The 27636-nt window shown below is 38.1% G+C and overlaps 2 protein-coding genes across 1 annotated transcript; both read left to right on the top strand.

The window, feature by feature from the left end:
• Window positions 1-27636, top strand: part of LOC146454316 (putative skeletal organic matrix protein 5) — a 102713-nt gene that overhangs the window by 67052 nt on the left and 8025 nt on the right.
• On the top strand, window positions 4754-5854 carry LOC146454318 (putative skeletal organic matrix protein 5). Its single transcript, XM_085095660.1, has 2 exons — window positions 4754-4899; window positions 4980-5854. The coding sequence occupies exons 1-2, from the start codon at window positions 4777-4779 to the stop codon at window positions 5496-5498; spliced, it is 642 nt and encodes a 213-aa protein (XP_084951786.1). The 5' UTR covers window positions 4754-4776; the 3' UTR covers window positions 5499-5854.

A 27636-nucleotide genomic window follows, 5' to 3' on the forward strand; every position in this document is an offset into this window, starting at 1 on the left:
ATAGGGATTCCTGGTCCGTTCTCCGATTCTCGATCAGTTTTTTGCAAGTCCTGGCGAAAGAAAGGGTTGACTTCTTCAGTGATGTATCAATACGAATTCACCGAGCACTTCAGCTAGTTTATTCTCACCATATTCTCACCGGATGGGAAATAGGATCTCTTTTGATTTGTGTGCATGAATTTCACGAAGAAAATAACTGTTACAAAATGGTCAAGTATTACGTTTTATAAGGTTGTTTTCACACTCTCTCGACGTGCTACGTTTTCTTTATTTGAGTGACTTGTCTTGAGAACACGAATGTGGAACCAGTATACAGTCAAACTACAACGAGCGTGACGAGTGCTTCCTTTTTTAAATTTGAAGGGGTTTTGAACTGATTTGCTTACTCACCACATGTTTGTTTTCTACTGACATTTCGCCTGTTTGTTCGCCCTCTTAGTTGCTCTCGGGTTTCAAATTTCCTTACTTTCTCGACATATGTAGTTTGTCGAAACATTCAACGAATACAGCAATAAGTTTTCTTCAAAATTCTCGCTTGTTCACTTCCCACCGAAAAAAACCCGGGTTTCAGCACAGGGTTTGAGTGTCTCATTTTACATTGGATTACGCGAAGGAGCGTACGTACGTAGGTCGGACGGTCGGTCGGACGGAAGTGACGTTATAACCAAACCAAAATTTCTCCCACTCATAGGTTTACCCAAATCCCTTAGCTACGGGTTCCGCGCGCGCGCCAAAATTTTGCCAGCTTTAGCCTGCAATTTCTCCAATAATTATTGATCATTTGAGAAGCTATATCAAACATTGTAATTAGTTGTCGACGACTTTATTTCATCCGACTGCTGCACACTGGTCGCGTGTGCTTTCTGAATTTACATCAATGTGCTACCGTACTTAAATACGCGTATACAAAATATAACATACAATAGGTGCTAATTAGTACATGCTAATATGTTACAAACTCAACTCTAATTAGGAATTAGGGATGACCGTCCTCTGAACTGTATAAATACGGGATAATCTCTCTATACAATGTAGGTATAAGAAATACCTTTCCTCTAACTGTACCAATAAAAAATATTCTTCTCATGACTGCAGAGGTAAGGCGCGATTCTCTAAACTGTACCAATAAGGGAATTTTCCTTTTAACTGTAGGGATTAGGTATAACCTTCTCCTAAACTAGATGAATTAGGGTTAACCCTCTTCTAAACTGTAGGAATAAGGAAAAACCCTTCTTTAAACTGTAGGGATAAGGGAAAACTCTTTCCTAAATTGCGATAACCCTCCTCTAAACTGCAGATATCAGGCATAACATCCTCTGTAGCGATAAGGGATAACTCCCCTCTAAACTGTAGGAATAAAGAATAACCCTTCTATGAACGGTAGGGTTAATAATTTGATAATAATAATAATAATAATAATAATAATAATAATAATAATAATAATAATAATAATAATAATAATAATTGTCTGCTTATATTTTGGTCTTTGTTGTCGCTGCTGTTGCTGCTGTTGCTGCTGATGATGTGTTGTTCTTTTGCTTTCTTTTTGTTTTTGTTTGTTGTTGTTGTTGGTTGTTTGTTTGTATGTTTTTTTTGTTTTTCTTTTATTAAGGTTGTTTTGTTTAGATTTCTTGCTTGCTTCAGTATATCTCTAACACACCTTAATATATATATATATATACATGTAATTCTCTCTTGTACATTAATCTTAGGCTCTACAAACATTTCCTACATTTTCTACTATATACAAATAAAGCTCAGTGTCATTTCTTTGTTTACTTAAAAGTAGGTGGTGGTCAACTAGAAAGCCTTTGCTACTTTGACCACGACGCACATTTTATGATCTGTACTGTAATTATTTTATCTTGAATGTAATCATCTGTTGTAACTATACTTTTCTTTCATGTTAATTTTATGTAAATAGTGTGAAAGAAATGAGCCTGAACCTGAACCTGGGATAAAGGATAAATCTCCTCTTAATTATGGGGATAAATGATAATTTTCCTTTAAATTGTAGGCATAAGGTCGATAATCCTGCTTTAAACTGTAAGGATAAGTGATAAACAATCATCCCTTGCCTGCTTTTCATCAAAGGCAGACAGGTTGTTGCAGAGAAACAGAAATGTTGCTGAAGACACATCCAATAGAACACAAAACGCTAATGCCGACTCCAAAATCGCGGCTTTGAAAGCACGAGAAGTGTTTGAAAGGAGACAATAATTAGCGACAGTTTTCTGTCTTAAAAATTGGTTTTTCATGAAAAGTAGTGAGTAGAAGGCGGTAAATGATCACATATTTAACTCACACTTTTAAAGATCTTTGGCACCAGCACGAATCTTGCTCCCGAGATCATTTCCAGATGTTGCGGTCTCAGTCTTGAATGCTATGGTTCAACTTGACTTGACCAACTGACTTTTTGACTCGCTGACGGACTGACTGAATGACTGATTCACTGACTAACTGACGGACTGACTGACTGACTATCTGACTACTGCTGGCTGACTGACTGCCTGCCTGAATGACTGACTGACTGACTGACTGACTGCAGCGACTGGCTGCCTGCCTGACTGACTGGCTGACTAACTGTCTGAAAAGCAAAAAGGGATCAGAGGTAAAGTTTGTTTGGGCTGAGTCCTGTCTGAGTTGTAATATTTGATCTGATGTGTATTTGTCCAGGTGCCTGTCTTTTCACCATTAACAATGAAGACCGCTTTTGTTTTCCTGACTCTTCTGATTATAAGCGTGCTTTCAGTTGAAGCGGGACGTAAAAGATGTCGTTGCAAAGGCAAGTGAAGTCCTTATTTTTAATATATATATTTTATTTTTTGTCTTTAATGCCCTTAAGTTTTTTATGTATTTAGAATTCGCGAGCTCGTTGGGAATGTGTCCGGTTAAACTTTAAGTACAAAACCGAGAAAAGTACAAAAAATAAACTGCCTTCGTTAAAACACATACCTTCATTTCCAGAAACAATTATGCTGAACAACATTGAAAACTACGACCAAGTGTGAATAAAAAAAAGCATAAGCATGAACTTTTCTGCCTCTTAATATTTCAAAACTGTTCCCAGCTTAGAAGTGAAGCGTTTGTCTTCAGCGACGAATTTGAAGGATAATTGCGGGTGTTGCAAAGCGTTTAGCTTTAATTAATTAGAAATTTGCTGTCGATACACAAAAGTTTATATGCCATTGGAGGCTCCAACCAACATCGATATTGTGTTTTTAAGGGTTGCATATGGCCTTGGGAATAGCACAGCGATGTTTTCTCAATAGTCACCCCAAAGAGACTCCGTGGGATAAAAACCAACTCTCCAACTTAAATTGAACCCGGGCGCGGGATGTGGGTACAAAATGAAATTGTCAAAAGATATCTTTTTTGTGTTGAGGCGGGACTAATGAGCAAGTTACAATAGTTTTGACTGTTTTCCCGTAAGAAAGTCTTTCTGAAGCACAAATTAGATTTAGATTAACAGTAACAATTATGGGCTCGGGAGGGAGCATTGAAATTTTCTCAGGCTGTCTGTTTTATTCTCTCAGATAACAAGGCTAACATTGCAGCTTTGGAGAAAGAAATGTCTGATCAGAAGAAAAAATATAAACAACAGGAAGGTAATTTATTCTATGGTATTGTGCAAGCTAAATGAAGATTGAAAATAATTATCATGGCTCATGAAACTTTTCTTATGGTGATTCCGTTTTCTTGGAATGGGTAGCGAATAATAATTATTTCAAATCACATGCGCGTATCATATTGAATTCAAAGTTTCTCTTTTCAACAGCAAACAAATTGTCTACACAGAAAGGTAATTCAATTTACGATATACATAATTGTGAAAAGGAAGGTCACTTATTTTCTGGCAAAACTTGTTTATAATACAACTCTGACATAGCTGCTCTTGAGACGTATATTCGTATACTCGTACTAGAAGCCTAAAAAGAATAGTCTTAATTGAATTCTTAAAAGTCTCTATAGAACCAACAGTGCGTAATTGTATAATGTGAGCTCGTTCCACAGATACCACATGCACACACTCTCATGCTTTGGATGTTCTTATCTCTCCAACGTTTGCTTTCAGCGGACATGCAGACGTTGAAAACGACGGTGGAAAACCTTGCTGCGATGGTTAACAAAACTTGCCCATGCCAGCCGCCCCCATCCCCGAAGGTACACCTAGTTCGGTTGGTTATATCATTTGTCTGCGTAGCTGAGCTCTTTCAATCTTTGCTCTTCAAGTTTTCATTGCATTGCCTTTTTATTTCTTTTCGTTCAGGCCTCTTCTTGTCAAGAACTATACAAAAAAGATCCGTAAGTAGACACAATTGCTAGCTCCTGTTATTGCAAATAATTAACAATTAAAGGTGTGCATATCGCTTCTTCGTTTTTCCACTCTGAAGGACGTACCATGCTTTTATATTTATGACTGATCAAACCTGTATTTTTAAAACGAATAAATAATTAAATGCTTTGAAATTTCCTATGACTAGGTCTTCTGCGAACAAGTCACACAGTTGAGCCTTGTTGGCCGATTACAACTCATTTTTCAGAATAGTTTTGCTTTTCAGTCCTTAAATTCATCATTTGTCCATAATTACAAACCACACTTCGACCTTGATACAAGAAACCGACGCCCAGCGCAGATAAATCATGTTGGGTTTGGTTTACAGTAGGCCGAACTTCCCTTGTGGCAATACCAGAACGCATTGATTCAGAAGCAAAACGCCAGTCGGAAATAGAATTCAAGTCAGATTTCTAAGTGCTCCTTCTTTGTGCAGGTCCATGAAGAGTGGTTTGTACAAACTGTTGGTTAATTTACAAGAGACTGTTGTTTACTGCCACATGGAAATCAATAAATGCGGAGGTGGAGGGTGGACGACGGCCATGAAGATTGATGGTAAAAAGGTACACCTCTTTCTATCAGTTAAATTCTCGTCACTCGATTTTTCGCAATAAAAGGTTTTTTTCTCTCTCCTTAATTGCAGAGGACCTTCCATTACGATTCCGACTACTGGAGCAACAAAGTATCCTACCAAGAAGCAGGCGGGGAGACTGGGTTTGATGAAATAGAAACCAAATTGCCAACCTACTGGGGCACGCCCTTCTCCAAGATCTGCCTTGGTATGAAATTCGACGGGCATGACAGGTTTATTGTGATAAACAAGCAGGCCAGTTCATTGTATTCGCTGATCGCTGACGGACAGTACCGCGCCACATCACTGAGTCGCTACATGTGGAAGACTTTGGTCGGTGCACAAGCCTCCTTGCAGGTCAACTGTAACCGACAAGGGTTTAACGCTAAAGATAATAGGTCTAGTGGTCCAAGAGCAAGAATCGGAATCGTTGCAAACGAGCAGAACGACTGTAATTCCTGTGACTCCAGAATCGGGTTTGGCACTGGTGGATACGCTGACGACTCCAACACGTGTGGAAACGAGGCTCGACACAGCCCAGATAATGGAGATCGGCACATCAAAGCCATGGGGTACATCCTGGTGCAGTGAATGCTAAAGCTCACAACAAAGGCGAAGATAACGCCAAGTGTTTATTAGTATAATTAATTGGTTTAAGGGATTGGGACTAGTAAGGGCTTTGTAAGACAGAGATGAAATAAACACTTGCGTACAAGGTCAAAACGGTTTAGTTTCTTTCATTGTTTGGTCGTTGTCGCATAATGGAATGAGATGCCATTTCAAGGTCCTAATAGGGCACCCGAGCTAAAAGCGGAGTACAATTCTCAACTGTCTTTTGAAGTAGAAGGATTAAAACGTTAACAAAAACATAGGAATAGCAGTACTTGGTAACTTTCATCACCATGGTCGGCCTTTAGAATTTCACCCATTAACTCGGAGGTTAAGGACAAACTTTTACAGCATAACAAAAAAAAAAAAAACACTTTTAGTTTGAACAATCGCACTCGAGGATTTCATCCAAACAACATTTTAAACAGTTAAGCAAAAAGTACTATTCATTAGCTTTTATTTGAATACTTCAGCTAGGATTTTTATCCATAGGCTGAAAAGCTGAGAAGCATGACCAACAACCAACAACAACCACCCTGTAAGCATGATCAACAGAACCCTGTTGTTCGAAACTAATCCCGACGATTAAAAGTTAACAGAGGTTTTCAACTCGCTCGTCAAAAAATGTTTTTAAAATCCAATTTTAAAACGATGGTAAAGAAAAGTCAAAGTCCAAACTGAGGGGCAGAAATCTTTTTGAAAATTTTCTATTGTTTAGTATTTAAGAGCAATTCTCCAGGAAAGTGAAGCAAAGTTGGAAATGAAAATTTTTAACCCCCCTTCATTTTTTGTGTGGAGGTAGGTTACCTGGAGGGATGAACAAAAACAGCCATATTTGGATCGGCAGGTGCGTCATTGCCATGGAAACCGCACTTGATGACGTCGGCCTGAGGTCTATGTTTTGACCAAAAAATTCTCTTTCAAATAGTAAAAATAAACGAGTCTGGTTCTCGAGTGCATGAGAACCAATTCAAATCAAATTCATACAGATGGTAGAGGCACTCTCCCAGTTTATAAAAATTGCCGTTAGAGTATTTTGGGTTCTATAATCAAGAGGACAATGTTCGCATTACTATGTTGTCTGTCAGCCATTTTGACAAGCAGGAAAAACAAGCACAACCATATTCGTTATTTCTCCGAAAGTACTCTTTCCACATAAACCAAATTAGCAGCAGAGCTTACATAGATATTGAAGTTTCTAAATATCATAAAATCTATTTGGGGAAAATTATATTCTGGCCATGGCTGTTGAAGACATGCTTTTGTTGTATAGTATGGGTCTCTCCTCAGTTCGCTCGCTCCATTTTCTTGACCAAATCTTGCACAGACTCTAGCGGAAAGGGCAAATCTAACTGGCTAGCCTCGCCGGACATCTACTTTTAGACCAAAGATGATGATGCATTAACCCGAATAAAGAACAGTCGAACAGGTCAAACACAGTCGTGTGTCGAGTATCGAAATAATTCATCAATACAATCCATCCAGGAAGTTAAATAGATGCATCAAGATCACAGCTGAGCAAATGCATGTCTGTAACGATTCTGAATAAAGTCTTTGCCTAAATCGAGCCGTACATTCCGTGGTGTATGGTTGAGAAGCGAAGAAATCGTTGTTTACGACCTGTTTACGATCAAACGTATGTAGACCGGAAATGCAAGCAGCAAAACTGCTGACCGGATGTACTTTTAAATGTGACATACGCGCTTCTTGTTTGTTTGTTTTTGTAGCTTTAGCTAAAGCGACATTGTCGCAATGGCATTATCTCTTCTTTAGATATTTTTGGTACAATATATCATTGATAAAGGGATAAAAGGACGACTTTTCATCCACTTTTATGACTGTTTTACAGTGGTGAATAAAGAGGACAAAATAAAAGTGCTTTACTTATCGTTTTACGCAACCACATAAGCCGCCCATGTTTCCTGGGTTTGTTTGTTTGTTTGTTTTTTTTTAATTCATTGCTTATTGGAAGTTAAGGATGGCCTGCATGTAAGATATATCGCTGATCTGGGGCATTAGCGTACACATTAGAAGATACGAAGGCGGAATTTTTGACCCACCTCTCCTCCAGAAATAAATAAGTCCTCTCCAAGCCGATAGCCGATAGCCGACCTGCCCAAATTTTGTCATTCTTTCGGTTTGTTTATTTATTTATTTATTTTTTGCTGTTGTTGTTTTTTTTTTGGTGGGGGAAGGGGTGACCGGAAGTAAATTTGTGCCGTCGATCAAAAACACTGTAAGGGAAATTTGCATATCGTCGTGCGAAGGAAAATATCCTGGTCGTGACAATGGAAAGTTGTTCTCTTTCAAATCCCAAAAGGGACGTTTGTGAGTGCAGTGGAAACAATATAAAACTCAGTGAATGTCAAAGGGATATTTCCAGGCACGTGCAAGCCTACGGACTTAGTATAAACCGTGATGAAACCACCGACGAAATGGATCTTATTCTTTGCCGTGTAGGTAAATAAATGTAACATTTCACGCGCGAATTTTTCATTCTCTTGTCACGAATAGTTTATCATAACTGAATTTGTAATTGCATTTTCACAGTCTAAAAAGCAATCTTTTTTTTGTGGCGGGGGCGGGGGGGGGGGGGGGGGGGTGCAGCTATTGTGTATCATGCGTTCAATTTTCACCCAAGCTTCAGTTCAGCTTCATTTCCTTTGTTTTTGTTTTCATTCGGCTATTCCGTTTTCTTCCTTTTTTTGTTTTGGCTTTCTTCACCATTGCCATTGTGAAACAACCCCATTACAAGAGAATATCATTACACTTACATCCGGTGTTACATCCCATTACATTGTGTTACATCCGGTCAGCAGTCGTGCTTCTCGGACTTCCGGCCTATGCGTTCAGTTTATTCACCATTCTTGGCTTGTCGACTATCGCAATATCTGACTCGATTTTAGCCAAAGACGTTACTTTGGATTGTTCAAAGGCATGCATTTGCTTTGTACATTGATCTCGACACATTTACTTTACTTCCTGGTTGGATAATATCGATGAATTTAGGTGTTCGACGGCAGAAATCGCAAGTATCACGACCATGTTTTGGACCTTGTTAACTATTAATTCTTTGTCAAGTGTATGCGGGCTACTTGTATCATCTTCTCTGGTCTGAAACACGGCAAACTGGATATTCGATGGGAGTAACTGTTAGTCTGCGCTAGATTTGGTCAAAAAACGGAGCGTGCGAAGGAGAGACACTGGAGAGAACAACGCGACGAAAGCATCCTGAAGAAATTCCCAAAACCTTCAAGGTAGGCTTTGTATTAATTTATATTTCATCAAATTTGTTGGCCAAAACCTTATTTACTAAATGTAGGTAGCAGACAAGATGATAAAAGATACTTTTGAAGCTGATTTTCTCTCTCTAAAGCCTGTTTGAGCCTAATACTAGAGCTCTCAAAATAACCAATTTTGCAATTTTTTGAAATTTGTCCCAGGTGTCTTCAGCACCCATGGCCAGAATATAGTTTTCCCCAAATTGATTTTATGATATTTAGAAACGTCAATATCTGCGTAATCTCTGTTGCTAATTTGGTTTATGTGGAAAGAGTACTTTCGGAGAAATTAGCAATATGGTTGTGCTTGTTTTTCCTGCTTGTCTAAATGGATGACAGGGAACATAGTAAGACGAGCATTTTCTTCTTGTTTATAAAACCTAACTTATTGTAATGGCAAATTTTATAAACTGGAAGAGTGGTTCTACCATCTGTATGAATTTTATTTGAATTGGTTCACATCCACCCGAGAACCAGACTCGTTTACTTTTACTTTTTGAGAATGGAACTTTTGCTCAAAACATGGTCTCAAGGCCGACGTCATCTAGTGCGGTTACCATGGCGACGATACATCTGCCGATCCAAATATGGTTGCTTTTGTCTATCCCTTAAGGTAACCTACCTCCACACAAAAATTGAAGGGGGGTTAAAATTTTTCATTTCCAACTTTGCTTCACTTTCCTGGAGAATTGGTCTTAAACTCGAATCAAAATTCTCGTTATAGTCCGGCAGATTGGTCCAAAAATATGTGGGATTTATGGTAAAAGCACCAAATTTGTCACATAGATAGAGACATACCTACTGAACAATATTAGTTATGGACCCACCTGGGAAGTATCCCGTAATTCCAGTTTCAACGAGTTTGAAGTGGCTCACTGAAATTCTAGCATGGATACGAGGCTGACATTTTGTTTCTCGTGTAGCAACTACCGTCCTACATCAAAAGAGCGACACTCCTCCCAAAGTGGAGAATTATTCAATATATTTGCTTTTCTTTGATAGTCGAGTCGTTTCAGTTGATCACGTGACAGGCCACGTGATTGCACGTACAGTATCGTGACATAACTAATAAGATTTTGAGACAGCGGTACTGCACTGATATTGATGAATGGTTTGGGGTGAAAATATATTTCAGAATAGGCAAGGAAACAAGACCAACACGATTACAATATTTTCTTCCAGCATCGTCAATATAAGGCTGCAACGCTGCCCCAAAAAATTGCGATTCAAGCAATTAACATAACGAAAAATGGGCTGTTGATAAAAATAGAAATTGTACCGGCTATTCAGGGGTTGTTAAACGTGAACATCTACAGTCAAAATGATATTTCCTTTTGCTGCCTGTTATTTTTTATTCGAACTTCTTTTTAATTCTTTTCTTCTCGAGTTAGAAGGTTAGCAAACCAAATTTAGACGGCTATCGAATGGGTTTTTCCGAAAGCAGAGTGAGATGAAAGAAAAGAAGGATCCATATTTCACCTTTTTCACCGAATTGGTTCAAAGCCACGATTTGTACGATTCATATTTCTCGAAGTTGGTTTGAATTATTGCCATGTTTAGTGAAAACAAAGACTAAGATTAGAAAATGTATAAAAAACGCACCAGCGCGGGAAAATCCTCGGCTATCCCTGCCATGGTATTACTTCTTCGGCAAATTTCCAGCAATTTTAAATCTCGCTAAGTTTTAAACTAAGCACTCTGTTTCCTTTCTGTACATAAAAACTTCTCTTTGATAGGGAAAAAGTAAGAAGCGAAACCTCCTCTACTCATTTTTCGAAGCAAGCGATTTCTTGGTGGTTGGCTTTGCAACTTTGTAATTTTTATTAATCAAATTTGCATTTCATCGTTCGCTTTGCTAATTTGGCAAACAATGTGTCTTTTTCATTAGCAATTTTATCCTTCGCTTCTCTCACCGCCTTAAGCTTAAATCGGCGCTACACTTCCTTTATATTCAAAACAGTTTTCATGATAAATTATCATGAAATTATCAAAGTTACAAAGCCAACCACCAAGAAATCGCTCCCATCGAATACATAATTGAGAGTTGTTGTTATGAAATTATTTAATCGGCATAGTCTATTCCACCGCTATTTAAAGGCTAACCGCTTGACATTACCTATCCTTATTATATGGCTGGCTCCGCGAGCGGACAAGATGAGTCAAATCCTGCGCTGTGATTGGCTACCCAAGCGGGCAAGATGGAGCTATCTTGCCCGCTCGGGATTACCCGTTGCCCGTCCGCTTGGCATCGAAAGTTTAATCCCAACAACAATGCAATCTTTTCTTCGATTTTCTCGTTGTTTGGGGGAAAACGCTCACTAAAAAGTTCGGTTAACTTTCTCAACATTTGCCTAAAGGAAAGCTTGTTCGGTCAAGATGGCTGGATATTGGCCTCGTTCTTTTTTTGCGTTTTTATGGACCTCGACTTCGTCTCGGTCCATAAAAACGCAAAAAAAGAACTCGGTCAATATCCAGCCATCTTGACCTCACGCTTGGTCAATAACGCATATGTATTTTGTTTGACCATATTCAGCTTGCCGTTATGTGATGTATCTGAATTTCCTTCTGATAATCCTTGTTTTCAACGTATCGCACATAACGCGATGACAGAACAAGATGACGGTAGTAGTGCGGACTGGACAAGTGCCAGGAAACAACCTCAGAACTGCTCCAATGCCCAGGAAATCCCCGAAGATCGGAAATAGAGTGTAGAACAGGCTACCACACCTTGGCTAGTAACATTTTTCAATTTAGTGAAATTCGAAGCTTGCCAATACCCATAAATGTTGAGAAGCTAGATGAGGGTGGAGGGATTTCAGAAACGCTTATGCAGCGAAAAGCAAAATTGCACAAATCCTGCAGAAATAAATTTAAAAACATGAAGCTAAAAAGAGCAGACAAACGGAAAAGACAAGAAGAGTCTGGCTCCCCTCAACGTTCCTTAATTTACAAGGGCGTGTTCTGGCACAATCACTTCCAAAGCCGAAAAAAGCTGCTTTTTCTGTGGAAATTTCTGGGAAACGCTTCATGAAGACTGGTCTTTTATTATAGACACAAGGGTTCGCGAGTGCGCGCATCTGTTACAAGTCAAGGTGTTACTTGTGAAATTAAGTGCATTAGTAGGCGATATGATTTCTCAAGAAGCATTTTGCCATGCGAAACGCCTGGTAACACTTTATAACAAAGCGGAGATGCCGAAACAGAGTACAATTAACGGAAGTGAAAAGAGAATCCAAGATATCGCCTTAGCACAGCTAGTTGCATATGTACAAGAAACACACCCCGAGACAAAGGGTAGCGCTCCGATAGTGTTTAGGCTAGCAGAACGTGCGGACATGTATTCTAACCGTCTGCAATGGGCTCCTGCCGTCTGGCACAACTTGGAATGGAAGTGTCTGGCCCAGTTCACTCTACTGATCTTAAAGAAAGGCTCTTAGCAAAATGTTCCAGGTCGCTAGCTTTCAATAACGAAGTTGCTACTGCGCTTCAACAGGCTTGCGAACGCGATTTTGACAATGAAGCGATGACTCTCCTTAAGGCAACGAGGATAATTCGGAGAAATATGTTGGACACGAAATCAAAGTTCAACGGCACATTTTAAGTGGCCGAACACAGTTTGCGCTCGCTTTACAGATTCTGTTAGTGATGTTATTAAGTACGCGCTAGGGTTGTGGTAAGTAAATACTATGAATTTGTCTTAGCTATTTTAAGTGCCTTTGACGTTTTTAGGGCTTAATTTTACTGTTTCGTAGTTTATGTGTATGAACTTGGCCAAATAATTGAGCCAGGGTGATTATTATGTCCAAAGCTAGGCGCTATAAGCGTATTTAATCACGTGGTTAGTCAGGTGATCACATTAGAAGGCCAATAATGTCTCAGAATGTAAATTTGTAATTCATTTTTTGGTTAAAATGGTTGATTTCTTACGAAACATTGTCTCACTTTGCTGGAAATAAATAATTCACCCAGTCTCGTTTCCACGTTAGAAGTCCAGTGGGCCACCTTAAACCCGTTATAATTACAATTATGGGATGGATCCCAATTGGGTCCATAGCATTTACGTAGTTTCTTTGTATGAAAAAATTGAGAAAGTCAGGGTAAGATTACGATGTCCAATGCTTGGTATTAAAAAGCGTATTTGGCCACGTTGTTGGTCACGTGATCACACAAGAAGACCAATAATGTCTCAGAATGCATTTTGTAATTCATTTTTTGGTTTAACTTGTTAATTTCTTCCGATATATTGTCTCACTTTGCTGGAAATAAATAAATAATTCACCCAGCCTCGTTTCCATGTAAGAAGAGTAATGGGCCACCTTAAACCAGTTATAACTACAATTATCGGATAGATCCCAGGTGGGTCCATGGCTAATATTGTTCAGTAGGTACTGGTAATTCTCTATCTTTCTGCAAAATTTGGTGCTTTTACCATAAATCCCATAATTCTTGCACCAATCTGCCGGACTATTAATTCAGGATTAGCTTAATCGGGCTTTGAACAACTGGGCCCGGGTTAATAGGGAGCAGACCGTGGAATGATGATGACTCCCAAGGATCGTGTGACTGATTTTCATAAAAAATGTGAAATTCCAAATTAATGGATAATCTGTTCAGAAATATGTGAAATTATTTTGGTGACCTTTATTTTTAAAAATCTCTGTTTATAACTTGTTTATTAGGATCTTTAACGCGATTCCATTGAATTACGTTGTGCGTGTAAACTAATTTCTTTCGTTATAAGCGGCAAACAACGAGTTCGAGCTCGACGTATAAAAATTAAGTTGACGTTTTTAATTTGATTATTTACTCCAAACAAGCACGATGACCCCCCATGTTTCGCTATTTTTGATGTAGCCAGGTTTTAAGAATTTTTAATTGTTCAGATTTGAAATATTCCCGTGAAATCACTATTGACCGTAAAGATAGCTAAACGTTGCCAGAGCATATTGTGCCATTTATTTGCAAATAATTTCCCCCGTAACTGCAGTGTAGTTATTACCCAGAGAATAAGTTGCGAACAGAGATGGCTCAAAGCACCACAAAAGTTGTTTCTAGAAGTCGTGAGGTCGTCAGAAGATGATAAACAAGGGTCGTAAAATCTCGAGAGAAATCACCCGTTCTTCGGAAATCTTCGGATAGTAATCGACGCTGTTTGCAGGAGGGACACTCTTGATATGATATAGGACCACCAAAACGCGTGAGATGTAAAAGCTAAGTGAGATGCAGAATATTTGAGAATTGGCCGAAGTTTTAGCTAATAGCTCAGTCAGAAGTGGCTCAAATTTAAACTTATAGCGAGAATCCAGCACCCTATACGGACTCTTGTAACTAGCTAAGTCTACTTCATGTTTGTCGGTCGTCCATCAGGTTCTGAATCTCAGCAAAGTACTTTCCTGTCAACTCTTGTCTGTTTAAGGCCATCGTTTTCTCTATCTGCCTCTCCCCCTTCCTTCCTTCCTTCCTTCCTTCCTTCCTTCCTTCCTTCCTTCCTTCCTTCCTTCCTTCCTTCCTTCCTTCCTTCCTTCCTTCCTTCCTTCCTTCCTTCCTTCCTTCCTTTTTTCCTTTCTTTTTTCCTTCCAAAGTGCCTTGCAATTGAAGGATATTTTTGGTGAGGCCACTGTTCTGATCTTGCCTTATCGCCATACCATATGCATCCCAATTTTCTTCTCTTAACTTCAGTAACAGTTTTGAAAGGAAGGTGTTCATTCGCCATCATGATAAACCACCACCAGTGCGTGCGGCGGCGTAATGGTCTGCTGGGACTCATTTGATTCACACACCATTAATTTGGAATTTTATCAAGTATAAATCATGATTAAAGTTGTATTTTACAAGCACGGTATCCAAGCTATAACAGCACCTTTAATTTTAGTTTCATCCGCATCGAATAAGTTTTGAGCAAGTCTTACCTTTTCTGAGCAGGAAAAATCGTCAACTTTTTGGTGGTGTTTCCTTGAAACTGCCGAAATCAAGAACCAATCAATACATTTGCCCTGAACCACCAGCCTCCAGAATCTATAATCGATAACATTTATAAGACAATAAGCTTGCACTCAGTTGTTAAAAAACTGACCCATTTTGATCATTTTGAGAACCTCCTTTTTTCTCCTTTCAATATATTGCTAAAATAAGAAATTCTATACTTACAGCAAGCCAATGGACAATTCATTTCCTTTCAATTTTTCTGATTAAGGCAGTTACTTAATGAATATAAAACCTTGATTTTTTTTGAAGAAGAATTTTATTGCACTACGTACAACACTTAATACACTTTTCAACTAATAATTACTATAATGTTATTATAATACATTACTATTATTACAATAATTATTACATTCAAAAACTCATTAATAATTCATAAGCCCTTTGACCTATAAAATGGTCGATAAAACATCACGTGCAGTGGTTTTAAAACCCGATAAAACCTCCTCCTTATTAGTACGTTTTTCTTGTATGCTAGTTTCTAACGTTCACAAAAGCATCATTGTAATATGAACTCTCTTGACACACGCTTTTACAGGAACGTTTTTGAAGCCGCTCAAAAAACTCGTAGCACGTGTTTTATCGGGTCTCAAACCACTCACGGATCGAGTGGGTAAAACATACTCGTCTTCTGGGCATTACGTTCGACGACAGACTTTCCTGGGTTCACCATCTTACAGATTTAAAAATTAACTTTGTTAATAAGCTGAATCCCTTGAAAAGGAGTTCGTTTTTGAGCCGAAACGCCCTATTGGACTTGTACTTTAAAATAATATTGCCATCCGACTTATATGGGCTGGTCGTTTGGGGCGGCAGTCCAAATAGAGGCCTTCTACAATCTTTGTAATTACTTCACCAAAGAGCTGCCAGAATAATATATAACTTACCTCATGATACGCCTACTGACGAAGTATATCGACACTCGAATTGGAACACTTTAACCTCTTATTATAAACTTCGATTGTTTAAATTATTTGATAGCGTGTCTACAGGTGAAGCACCTGCGGCTTTTTCGTACTTGGCAAATAAGCCTCGCGTTGCATACAACTTTAGAAAGAGTAATAACGTAATCGTCTCTCGTTTTAATTCAAGGTTTCTTAAAAACTCTATAAGCTATAGAGGCGCTATCCTTTGGAACGCTGTCTCGACTCACTTTACGGGCCAGTTTACTGATTTTTATTGTAAAGTGAAGAAGGACTCTTATTTTAAGGAACTTGGTTTTAGCACAAAGTCGGCCCAGTCGGCACTACCAAGATTTCAAATACTTCTAAATATTTTACATTTTACGACTTAATTGCTGTAGTCAATTATTTTGAGTTCTGTAAGTAATGTTATCCTAATCGCCATTTTAACATAGTTTTATATTGTAATTATTTCACACGACCCCACACGTTCTGAGCTTTAAACCATATCGTGGTTAAATAAAGGATATGTATGCATGTATGTATGTATGTATGTATGTATGTATGTATGTATGTATGTATGTATGTATGTACTCGGCTGCGCCTCGTGGCTTTAAATCCCGATAAAACACTGCTGCTTATGTTTTAAACATTACGTAAATCCGTCTTCACCAGGCGATTTTCCGTTGCTAAAGGAATTTTAATGTTTCTTTATGTCCATCAAATGTTAGGATTCCTTTCAGTTTATCGCGTTCATCATTCAGTGATTGAGCATTTGTCAAATTTTGGGTGAAGTGATCGAACTCAGACTACGTTCCTGATATTTTTGATGTGTAGAAATCTTCTATCTCTTTCTCGTTGTATATAAATTCTCCGTTTTCCAATTCAAGTTTAGAAATTGTCTTCTTGTTATAATTTGCTTTCTCCAGATTGAAGATATAAGAAGTCGACGCTCTCCTTTTTCTAGCCACCGGTATTTGGACCGAGGCATTGCCGCTTTTCCTTTGTGTTCGCAAAGCCTTAATCTTTTGAAGTTTCTTTTTTTGTCGTCATATATTCTTATTCGTGCTCGATGATATGTTTTGAAGGCTATTTAGTTCCCCAATTTTCACGTTTAAATCATCTGATAGTTTTCTAAGTTCAAATTTTCGCTTATTTATTAATTTACACTTTCCTTTTGTGAACACAATGGTGAGCGATCTGATATCCACTTTTAAACATTTCCCAAAATAACCGTGTTTCTTGCACGTTTTTAAGTTTCTCTGGTAACTTGGGGAATATTTTTCGAATTTGTCATGCTGAGTTAACGTATTCCTTGTCATCCAGCAATGTATTTTTAAAATTTTCCAAACCCAGGCCCCTCTCGAGGTGATTTTAGGCAGATGGAGTGACATGTAGATTGTTTTGTGATCCGGTTTTCAGACCTGGCTTGCAGCGTAATTAAGCTTCGTATCAGTACCGTAGTCAAAATTAGGTAAAATTCATCCGAAAATTCAGCTCGAATGATTTTAGAGTCTCTATCTCTACTATTCATTTGGAGTTGAAACGACAAATACGTTCATACGCTTTCGTGGTTCCCTTGGAAACCATACCCGATTTAAGACCATATTGCTCCCTAATCTATACCACCGAAGATCTGGTTCAAATCCGTTTTCATGTGTCAGGAATGTGACACAAAGCACAACTGCGCATGCTCAGTTTTTATAGGCAAACGCTTGCCCATAATGGCTTTTTAAGATCAATTTGTTGCTGTAATGCTGGTAATATTTCACTTATGTTATTCAGGAACAAAATTAAGCTTCTGGGAAAGAAGTAGGCTACACGAAAGCTTGAGAATGGTGACCAAAGTGTGCGCGCTGTATTACGTGCTTGCTCCCAGATGGTTGCTGTTGGTTGTTGATCATGCTTGCCAGCTTTTTAGTCTATGGATAAAATCCTAGTAGACTTTTTCAAGTAAAAGCTGATAAAAAGTACTTTTTGCGTACATTTTAAAACGTAGTTTGGATAAAATCATGAAGTGGGACTATTCAAAATAAATATGTGATTTATTATGCTGAAAAAGCTGCGCCGGACGGGTCAAAGGATAAAATTCTAAAGTTTAACTGTGGTGTTGGTAACGTTTGAAATGATTTTTGAGAGTCTTTCTCTGCTTTTAGCTCAGGTGCCCTATTAGGACTTTTGAGGAATCCAGCTCACTTATGCATGCGATAACCTACGACAAAATCAGCAAAGAAAGGAAACCTTTTTGACCTTGTAGGCAAGTGTTTATTTCATGTCTGTCTTACTAATTCCTTATTCTCAATCCCTTAACCCACTTAATTACACTAATTGACACTTTGTGGTATCTTCGCTTGTGGGCTTAAGCATTCACTGCACCAAGATAAATCCCATGGCTTTGATGTGCTTGTCCCCATTATCTCCTCCATATTTATCCTCGTTTCCACACGTCTTGGAGTCGTCATGGGCTCCTCCAATACCAAAACCGATTCTGGCGTCACAGCTATCGCAGTTGTCTTAGTTGTTACCAAGGATTCCGATTCTTGCTCTTGGACCACCAGCGTTATTACCTTTAGCGTTAAACCCTTATCTTTGGTTACAGTTGAGCTGCAACGAGGCTTGTTCACCGACCAAACTCTTCCATGTGTAGCGAGTCAGTGAGGTGACGTGGTGTTGCCCGTCATCGATCAGTGAATACAAGGAACTGGACTGCTTGTTTATCACAATAAACCTGTCCTGCATGTTGACCTTCATACCGAGTCAGATCTTGGAGAAGGGCGTGCTCCAGTAGGTTGGCAATTTGTTTTTTTTTTTTTCATCAAATCCACTCTCCCCTCCTACATCACTGTAGAATACTATGCTACCCCAGTAGTCGGAATCGTAATGAAAGGTCCTCTGCAATTAAGGAAGGACAAAAACTCTTTAATTGCCAAAAAAAACGAGTTACGCGGGGCATAATAGCGAAGGATGTACCTTTTTGTCGTCAATCTTCATGGACGTCGTCCACCCTCCATCTCCTCATCCTTTGATTCCCATGTGGCAGTAAACAAGAATCTCTTGTGAATTAATCAACAGTGTGTACGTATCATTGCACAAAGGAGGAGCACCTAAAAGTGTGCTTTCATCAATCATTTCATCAAATCCGATCTTTCATCTGCAGTTCAAATATATGTTTCATATCTACATTTATTTATTCATCGGCTTCAAGGGTATATTACGAGCTCACAATATGACCAGCTCCCAGTTGGCTTGAGCACTGCACAGGCATCGCACAGGTCATGGGTTCGAATCTCGTTCAAGCCTGAATTTTTTTCAGGCTTTCTTTTCGCAACCACTTAAATTGCGTAGTAACTGCGAGGATCTTTCTTCTATTTGATCTTTCATCCGCAGTTCAAATATATGTTTCATATATTTACATTTATCTGTGAAGTAGGTTGAAAAAAACGAGGCGGCCAGCACAGTTTTTCTTAAACGACTTCGAGGCGTTTGGATATCTGATGAAACACACTTTCGAGTGTTTGTTATGGCTTCTCAGACGATCAATGACTCTTGGAGAAATTCTGAAGGCTAAAGTTGGCAAAATTGTATGGTAATTAGGAACACATATCCAAACCACGGTTAGTGATTTGCTTTGTTTTCTCTTGATGAATTATGAATTTGTTTAAGAATTCTAGTTTCCAACTGGCGTTTTGCCAGTTTTGCTTCAATGTGCTCTATTAGGTATCTTAGGCCTGGGTCAAACATCGAATCTTGAAGTCGAATTTAATTCGTCGATCCTATTAATTTTGAAATAGTCGCATGAATGCGACGTTTGCCGCGTCATTGCTGACATCGCACAACGTGATGGAAATGTGTTTTTCGTGTTTCATGAACACTAAATATAAATGCTTGAGATGCGACTGAATTGCCTATTTGAAATAAATGCTCAGATCTGTATGTAATGCGAATCTTCTTTTACTATTGTTCGCAATTAATTGTCGAAGAAAGGCCCGACGAGCACTGTATTTCGGCATTTCGCTAGAAAGTCCTAGCACTAACTAGCCGCGTATCGAGTGAATAGCACGAGGACATGTGCTTATTCCCGTGTTTTAATGAAGAGCAATTTGTGAATTAGGATCGACGCAGGTTCGACGTTTGCTACCACGCTAGAATTAAGTCGACTCTTTGTCGAACCTATTTTAAAATAAATTCGACGCGACTTTTGCTCTAGGCCTTAGTTTTGGTTTAATCTGACGCTCAATATTAAACTTTTCTCAGCACGTCCTTTATTGTTACTTATTTGCAAAAACAGGACCTGACAATTGTGTCAACTTACGGATCTTTCTCGTACAGTTCCTGGAAAGAGGAAGCACTCCGCCAAGCTGCGCAGACAAATAATCAAACCGAGCTCACTATACCTGCGGGGGTGGCGGTGGCTTGAATTTGCGTAGGCAAGTTTTTCCACCGTCGTTTTTAACGCCTCTATGTCCACTGAAATCAAACGTTGGAGAGATAAAAAGCATGTTAAAGGGATATTGAAAAGCGGCATAAGCAGTTATAGTACGACTACGACTACGAATATTCCGGCAACTCTCAAGAGCAGCTATGCTAGTTTTGTCGGGAAACAAATTTCCTTCCTCTCCATAATTATGTTCGCGTAGGACAATAAATTAATTACTTTCCTGTTTAGACAATATCTCTGTTATCTCTACATTGAATCAAGCAACAGGCGGTCATACACCCTGTTAAAAGTTTTAAAGGCCGATTCGGAAGTTTTTCATTTGTAGAGGTCCAAGCAAATGACAAATGACAATTCACACAGTTGACAGGAAATAAAATGCTTTATAGTAATGCTTTACCGTATCTCACCGATATGCTACGAATGTTATGATTTTACACAGTAACACTCAATTCCAGACAAATGAACAACTATGTATTTACAAAATTTTTTGCGTCTGCTTTTAAAAGTCATTAAGTCTAAATTTCAACCAGGTCAAAATATGTCAAATGCATCTAGTGAAATATAAATTATTCTTATTTTAGACTACTGTCTATCATTTGAAATATCAAACAAGGGACATAGTATAGCCAATTAGCCCCCTACGCACTGAAACGTTTAAACAGCGGCGTTTAAACCGAATCGTTTCAAAGGGCAAGAAAAAATATTGTCCTTAACGGTTTTATAGAAGGGCCTCTTTTCTATTACGTAACGAGGTACTTCGTATTCACCTTAGGGTTGTGGATTTATAATTATAAAGTCACGCCTTTCATTTACAACTCTTATTTCGAAGCGTTCAGAGAGGTCTAACAGTTTTCGGAACTGCTTAAGTTGCATAATGTGACTGCGATTATCACTGACTTATTCATTCTTTCTTCCGCAGTTTACGTATGAATTTTCATATATTCACTTTCAAGCAATAGGTTTAATGAGCCAAAACAATCCCTCGAACGTGCGTTTTAATTCAAGGTTTTGTTGAGAACGTGAGCACACGACGGTGAATGTTTTATTTTCTCTAATTTTTTAACGCCACTCCTACCAATCTGATTCCTGGGCAGTTCGCCGTTTCTGCAGAAGTTGAACCGCTTGAAATAATTGCGAAGTACTCCACAAATGAAATAAAGTTATATTCTCAGGTGACGTTTCCGTTGGTGTTGGCGTCGTTGTTGCTTAAGTTCCCTAATATATTCGTAGAACCTGTGTGTCGTTTAATCATAATTAACAGATATTTTTAAAGCGGTACGATGGTTGCTAGTAGCAATCGCACGTTGAAAACTGATGATATCCGCCAGCATCCCCCGCTCCTCCCCATTGAGGTGGTTGAAAGTTCTGTGTCTCTTATAATGTCGATTTCCGTCGATCGACAATCAACAAAGTTAACACTTCGCTATAGCGGATTATCAGTTTGTGTTGCAGGTTAACTTGAAGCTAAAGGAACTGAAGGTGAATTTCACAATTAGACTAGAGGGCTCTCTCTCGATCTATCTTCAGTAATAACCAGACCAATAATCTTAACCTTGACCAGTGCTCTTCCGAAGAGCAAAGTATAGTAGTCTGGCAAATTCAGGGTTACGTATTAAGCTTCAAAGAACAAGACTGTTGCCAAATTTTAGTCAAATTTCACTAATTTCTTGTTGGTAGCTCGATTCTTTCGCAAAGCCGCCTCGGAATCATTTTCGTTTGACTTTTCTTTCTTTATCAGTTGCCGTCTGAAAACACATTAATCTAAGACAAAAGTAATCTTAAAGATATAGCGAGGAGACCTCAAGGAACCATCGGGCTTATATAGAAAGTTCAAATCGAAAACACAATAAATACAAAATAGCGCAACTATGTGGTGCATGAACAAATCAGTATTCTTTCAATAAGTGAAGGTTGTCAGAGTAAGTCTTAAGCTCTAAAGATGGTGACTACAGAAAAATTTGACGCTCGAAAGACTCGTTCCATTTCATTCACATCTCTATTTCACTATTTGAAAACAGACCCATTTTTATATTTCTCATTGGTCTACTTTAGTCTAGCGAAGAAATCAAATCACGAAGAGGAAACTTTTAGTAGCGATGTTTCATTTTCTTTGCGACACTACAAGACTGAATTAAGGTTTTTCTTGATTATTCAAGACTGTCTGCTTTGCGTGGGCGAATACCGTGGTAAGCTTTAAGCGAAGCAGCAACTCAAAGCATACCTTTCTCGTAAATAAGTTGACTCCAACTACATCAAAGACTGAAAACGTAGCCTCAGTATGCCAGGGTAGTCGCTAAATCAATCGCGCGTGGTTTTAAGTTAGTCCTCACTGTCTACGAGAATGAGTAAATAACTACTAGCGCTCCAGGGGGCGAAAGAAACTCACAAAGGGTGCATTTTGTTTAAAATTCGGGCCAGGGGTATTTTATGTTCCAGGAGATGACAGACAAGAGAGAAATGATGTTGTTTGCTGGGTTATTTGGTTTAAAACGCTGATGATAATCTGCGGTATTGGAGGTAATAGCCCCACCAGCTACAAGTTAAATCTACGTGTTATCTCAATTAGGATTCAGTGTTAGCCGAGCGAACCAGAACGCTTCGCGCTAAGCCTCTTTTTTTTTTCAGGGTACATGTTTACCGAACTGACAATTGTTGATCAGTGTAAAACGCGATCATTAACAAAGCTAAGACTTGGGAGTTTTTAGTCAGTGTGTTGTATTGGTAACCAGGAAAAGATCGATAAAAAAGGCGGCCCTCGAAACCTTTTAAAACAATGGTAATTGAAACCTTGCAACCCTACACGTCAAAGAGCGTTCTACAGGTAAATATATTCAGTGATGGGAAAGCGGACTACTCTTTCTTGTTTTTAAGGTGGATTATAATTGAAGAAAAGAGTAAAATAAAGCGATCATTAAAAGGGTTATACTTGCGTCATCATAACGAGTTTGGTTAAATGAAAGGAGTGACTTCACAAATCCACAACCCTCAGCTGAATACCAAGTACCTCGTAGCGTAATAGAAACCGCCAGAACCTCATTTAAAACCGATTAGCCCAATATCTTTTCTTGTATTTCGGAACGTTTCAGTGTAAACGCTGCTATTGAAATGTCTAAATTTAGGAGTAGGGGGCTCTGGGTAAACTTCGTCCCTTGTCAGTTGATATTTCAAATGAGAGACTGTACTCTAAAATAAGAATGCGTTTGACTAGTTGCATTTGACATATTTTGACTTGGTTGAAATTTACCCCCAATGAGTTAAAAGCAGAGTGACGCAGAAAACGTTGTAAATAGATAGTTGTTCATTTGTCTGAAATTGACCAATACTATGTAAAATAACAACGATATTCGTAGAGTATCGGTGAAGCACGGTAAAAAGTTACTATAAAGCATTTTATTTGCTGTCAACTGTGTGAATTGTTATTTGTCATTTGCATGGACCCCTAAAAATAAAAAAAAAAATTGCTGAATCTTCCTTTGCTGGCTTAGAGACAGCGTGATATGACCTCCTGTTGTTTGATCCAATTGATTTTACGAAAGAATTATAGAAGGAGAAGAAATGACCGGTTACATTAGAGCAAAGGAACACACCGTCAAGTAGTATTGAAAGGCATTTCTGGAAAGGTTACTTTGCTGCTAAGTCAACCACCCAATCTTTGCAAGTTTCCGCCGAAGCAATTTTAATATGAAGAGTCTTCGTTTGCTTTTATTTAATAGCGAATGGAATGGAGGCATTGCTACCAGCTAGATTTGTCTTACCGTATAGAGAAAAAGGTGGAGTTTCATAAAATTCTTTTGTAAACAGAAGAAAACATAAAAAATTGAAATCACCCACGATTTTGGTGTAAAGCGAACAGGCACAAACAGCCCTCCTTCTACTGACATTTCAGAACGGTCATGGGAACTCTAAATCAGTTTGTTAAATCCGGCAAGGAAAATGTGTCCTTATACCCAATTTTTATTTCACTCAAAATTAACAGATAATTTCAAATCATCACGACAATTATTTCAAAAAGGGCGAGTGTTGACTGCAACTTCTTGTAATCGGATCAGTAAAATAACAACCACACAATGTTTGTAAAGCATCACGATAATTATTTCAAAAAGGGCGAGTGTTGATTGCAACTTCTTGGAAAATCGGGATCAGTAAATTGACAACCACACAATTTTTGTAAAGCATCACGATAATTATTTCAAAAAGGGCGAGTGTTGACTGCAACTTGTTGGAAACTCGGGATCAGTAAAATAACAACCACACAATGTTTGTAAAGCATCACGATAATTATTTCAAAAAGGGCTAGTGTTGACTGCAACTTGTTGGAAACTCGGGATCAGTAAAATAACAACCACACAATGTTTGTAAAGCATTACGATAATTATTTCAAAAAGGGCTAGTGTTGACTGCAACTTCTTGGAAAATCGGGATCAGTAAAATAACAACCACACAATGTTTGTAAAGCATCTCGATAATTATTTCAAAAAGGGCTAGTGTTGACTGCAACTTGTTGGAAACTCGGGATCAGTAAAATAAAAACCACACAATGTTTGTAAAGCATCACGATAATTATTTCAAAAAGGGCGAGTGTTGACTGCAACTTCTTGGAAACGGATCAGTAAAATGACAAACTTGAGTGATTATTAGCTTTCTCACCGCCCAGTGCTTGCTATTTCCTTCGTCGCACTTTACTGCCTGATATCAGTTTGTGTTTAGGAGTTCCCCGGTGCTGACTGAAGGTGAGTGCTACAACTGGCTCTCGATTTATCTCTAAACAATAGTAAACAAAATTCTAGAGGTGGTTTAGATTTGAGTGCTTTTCCGTTAAAACAGAGCATTAATAGTCTGCTGAATAGATCTGCCGCCTTTTAGATCAGAGCATAACAGTATCGCAAATACACGAGCCTTTAAGAATTTTCTGTCATTAAAATGTCTCCCCGTTTCAGGAAAATTACATTCTAATCTATATAGGTGAACTGCCAGTTTAGTACCAAAATAAAATTACCAGTGATTATTAAGCGATTTTTAAAAAAAATACCAATGAAGAATTTTAGCAAAAATTGTTTCCCTAAAGTCTTTTTTAAATTCTCTGTAGTTTGCTTAAAAGAAAGAAGGTAAATCTAATAGAATGATCTCTGAGTTATGTTAGGAGAGAACTGATCAATAGCTTATTGTAGTTGCTATAGTTTTTAGGCTCTCGTTACTAAATAACGAATTGTATTACAAACATCCAACCTAAGCAGCGTGAAATGACTATAATTTTCCAACTGGGAACTGTTCAGCCGAATAGTCTCAACATGAATTTTAGCTTTATTTGAACTATTACTTTACGCACGCGCGCTACCAGTTGCACGCGCACGCGGTGCCTCCATTAACTGATCGCGTATTATTACGGTTTTCTTACACAGAAGAAGGGTTATATATCCAAAACGTCCAGGTTATTATTTTTTAACATTTCTGACACTTTTCGATTTTCATTATACTGATGCAATTTTAATTTGCTGGGAGAAGTCTCAGAACTTTGTACTTGCTCTGAGATCGTCCGTCAACAACTTCAGAACAAACAGGTTGAATGATCGACGGTTATTGTCGCTAATTAAAGTGGCATACAATGTACAAAACCAAGCAAAAAATCGGCGCATGATAACAGCTGTCCACAAGTACTAATTATTTTTGAAAATTTAGTCGTGCGGTGTTTTCAAACAAATCATTGGTCTATGTTTTTGCCAAATATGCCGATCTGGTGGAACTGATCCAGAAAAGCGAGGACACAATGCAATTGGTTTGTTTTAGACAAATATCAATGTCTCTAAATGGATGCGGGTAAGAGAACACAAAAACTATACCGACATTCAATTATAATAACACATGCAAATAAATTTTCGAACGCTTTTCCCTTTATAACTACTCACATATTCGGGCTTACACAACTTTGAGAAAGATGACATGGAGTCATCGAAAAATCAGTCAACATTGTTATCGCTTGTTTTTGTTTGAAATTAACATTCAATTAAACCCGCTTAAATTGCAAACTGAGTAGTGTTTGCTAAAATAGCCATCATGTGGGCTTAAACACTTAGAAAATTATTGGACACGGGGCAAATCAATGTGAACGAGGCTATAATAGATAAAGGATAACCCTCTTCTTGAATTTAGGAATGAGGCATAACACTTCTCTACACTGTAAGATTATAAGAGAAACCCTTTCTCTAAACTGTAGGAATAAGGGATACGTAACTCTCCTTCAAACCGTAGAAATAACAGATAATACTCCTCTAAACTTAACAAACAAACAAACAAACAAACAAACAATCGAACATAACATTTATTCAGGAGGCTTCAACACAAATACAAAAACATCCTGAACAGGAAAATCGTGAGGTTGGCCCCAATAAAAACAATTTACCTAACTTAAAACTTACAAAAATATTTTAAGGGATAACTCACCTCCAAACTGTAGGAAAAAGGGTAACCCTACTTTAAACTGTTGGAATAAGGGGTAACTCTCCTCTAAACTGTACAAATGGGGGATAAATCTACTCTCGAGGGAAAGCACTGAAAGCGATGTGTTTTGAAAGACGGATTTACCCATCACCAAACAGTTCATTTCGGTCAATATCTGTTTGCAATGCATTGATCGCCTCAAAAAGTCGGATTAAATTCTGAAGAAATACTAATGTTTTTCTCGGTATTTTATTACCTGAAACGTATTAAAACTAAGTGACATGTCAAATTAAGAGAACGAAAGAAAGGCAATAGCATTTCGTGAATTTTGGAAAAAAAGTGAACTGTTCTAGTTTGACATTTTCTGCGACTTAAGATAAATGGCCTTAATGGGTTTTTTCAGCTAAATGGCGTAAATAGCCTATTTATAAGGAACTTGTGCGATTTGCAGTTTGTAGGGTTTGAAAGTACTTTCTTGAATAGAAGAGGATTAAATCTGTTTCAGCCTAATTTTCTTTTATTAAAACGATTCTTCTTTAAATAAATGTCTTCTTCTTTCTGTCCACACGGAAAAGTTTTAAGGAAACGTACATCTAAGCCAAATTAAGAAAAGTTTTACTTTAATTACCCAGGCCACTACAATTATTGTAGCTTTTAATTAGCACCGTTACTTATTTGTCCCTAGCTTTAACTTGTCTCAGCAAAAATATTGTTATTGAAATTTGAAAATAATCAATTACAAAATGTTTGTGAGATTTGATCATTTGAGGATTGGCTCCCTTGCCGTACACAACTCAGAGAAATTAAGGTAAAGATCTAACAGAGATTAATAATTTTGCTTTGTTCCTCGAGCCCGAGGAATCAAAAAAAGAGGGAACCCTGTTTAAGAGTTAAAAAACTGCATGGGTTTTGACGTGCAAAATAATTTGGCGGATAAAGGATGACGAGAGAAATTATTTTAAGAAGAGTAGATAAACCAATTTGCAAAAATACGCAGTAGTTTTAGGGATATTTACAACCTTAATATTTGAGGCGTTCTAGTGATAAGATACTACTTTCCTCTAAACTGTATATTGAAATAA

This window comes from Pavona decussata, unplaced genomic scaffold (genome assembly GCF_977016875.1).
Source record: "Pavona decussata unplaced genomic scaffold, jaPavDecu1.1 SCAFFOLD_303, whole genome shotgun sequence".
Lineage (NCBI taxonomy): Eukaryota > Metazoa > Cnidaria > Anthozoa > Scleractinia > Agariciidae > Pavona > Pavona decussata.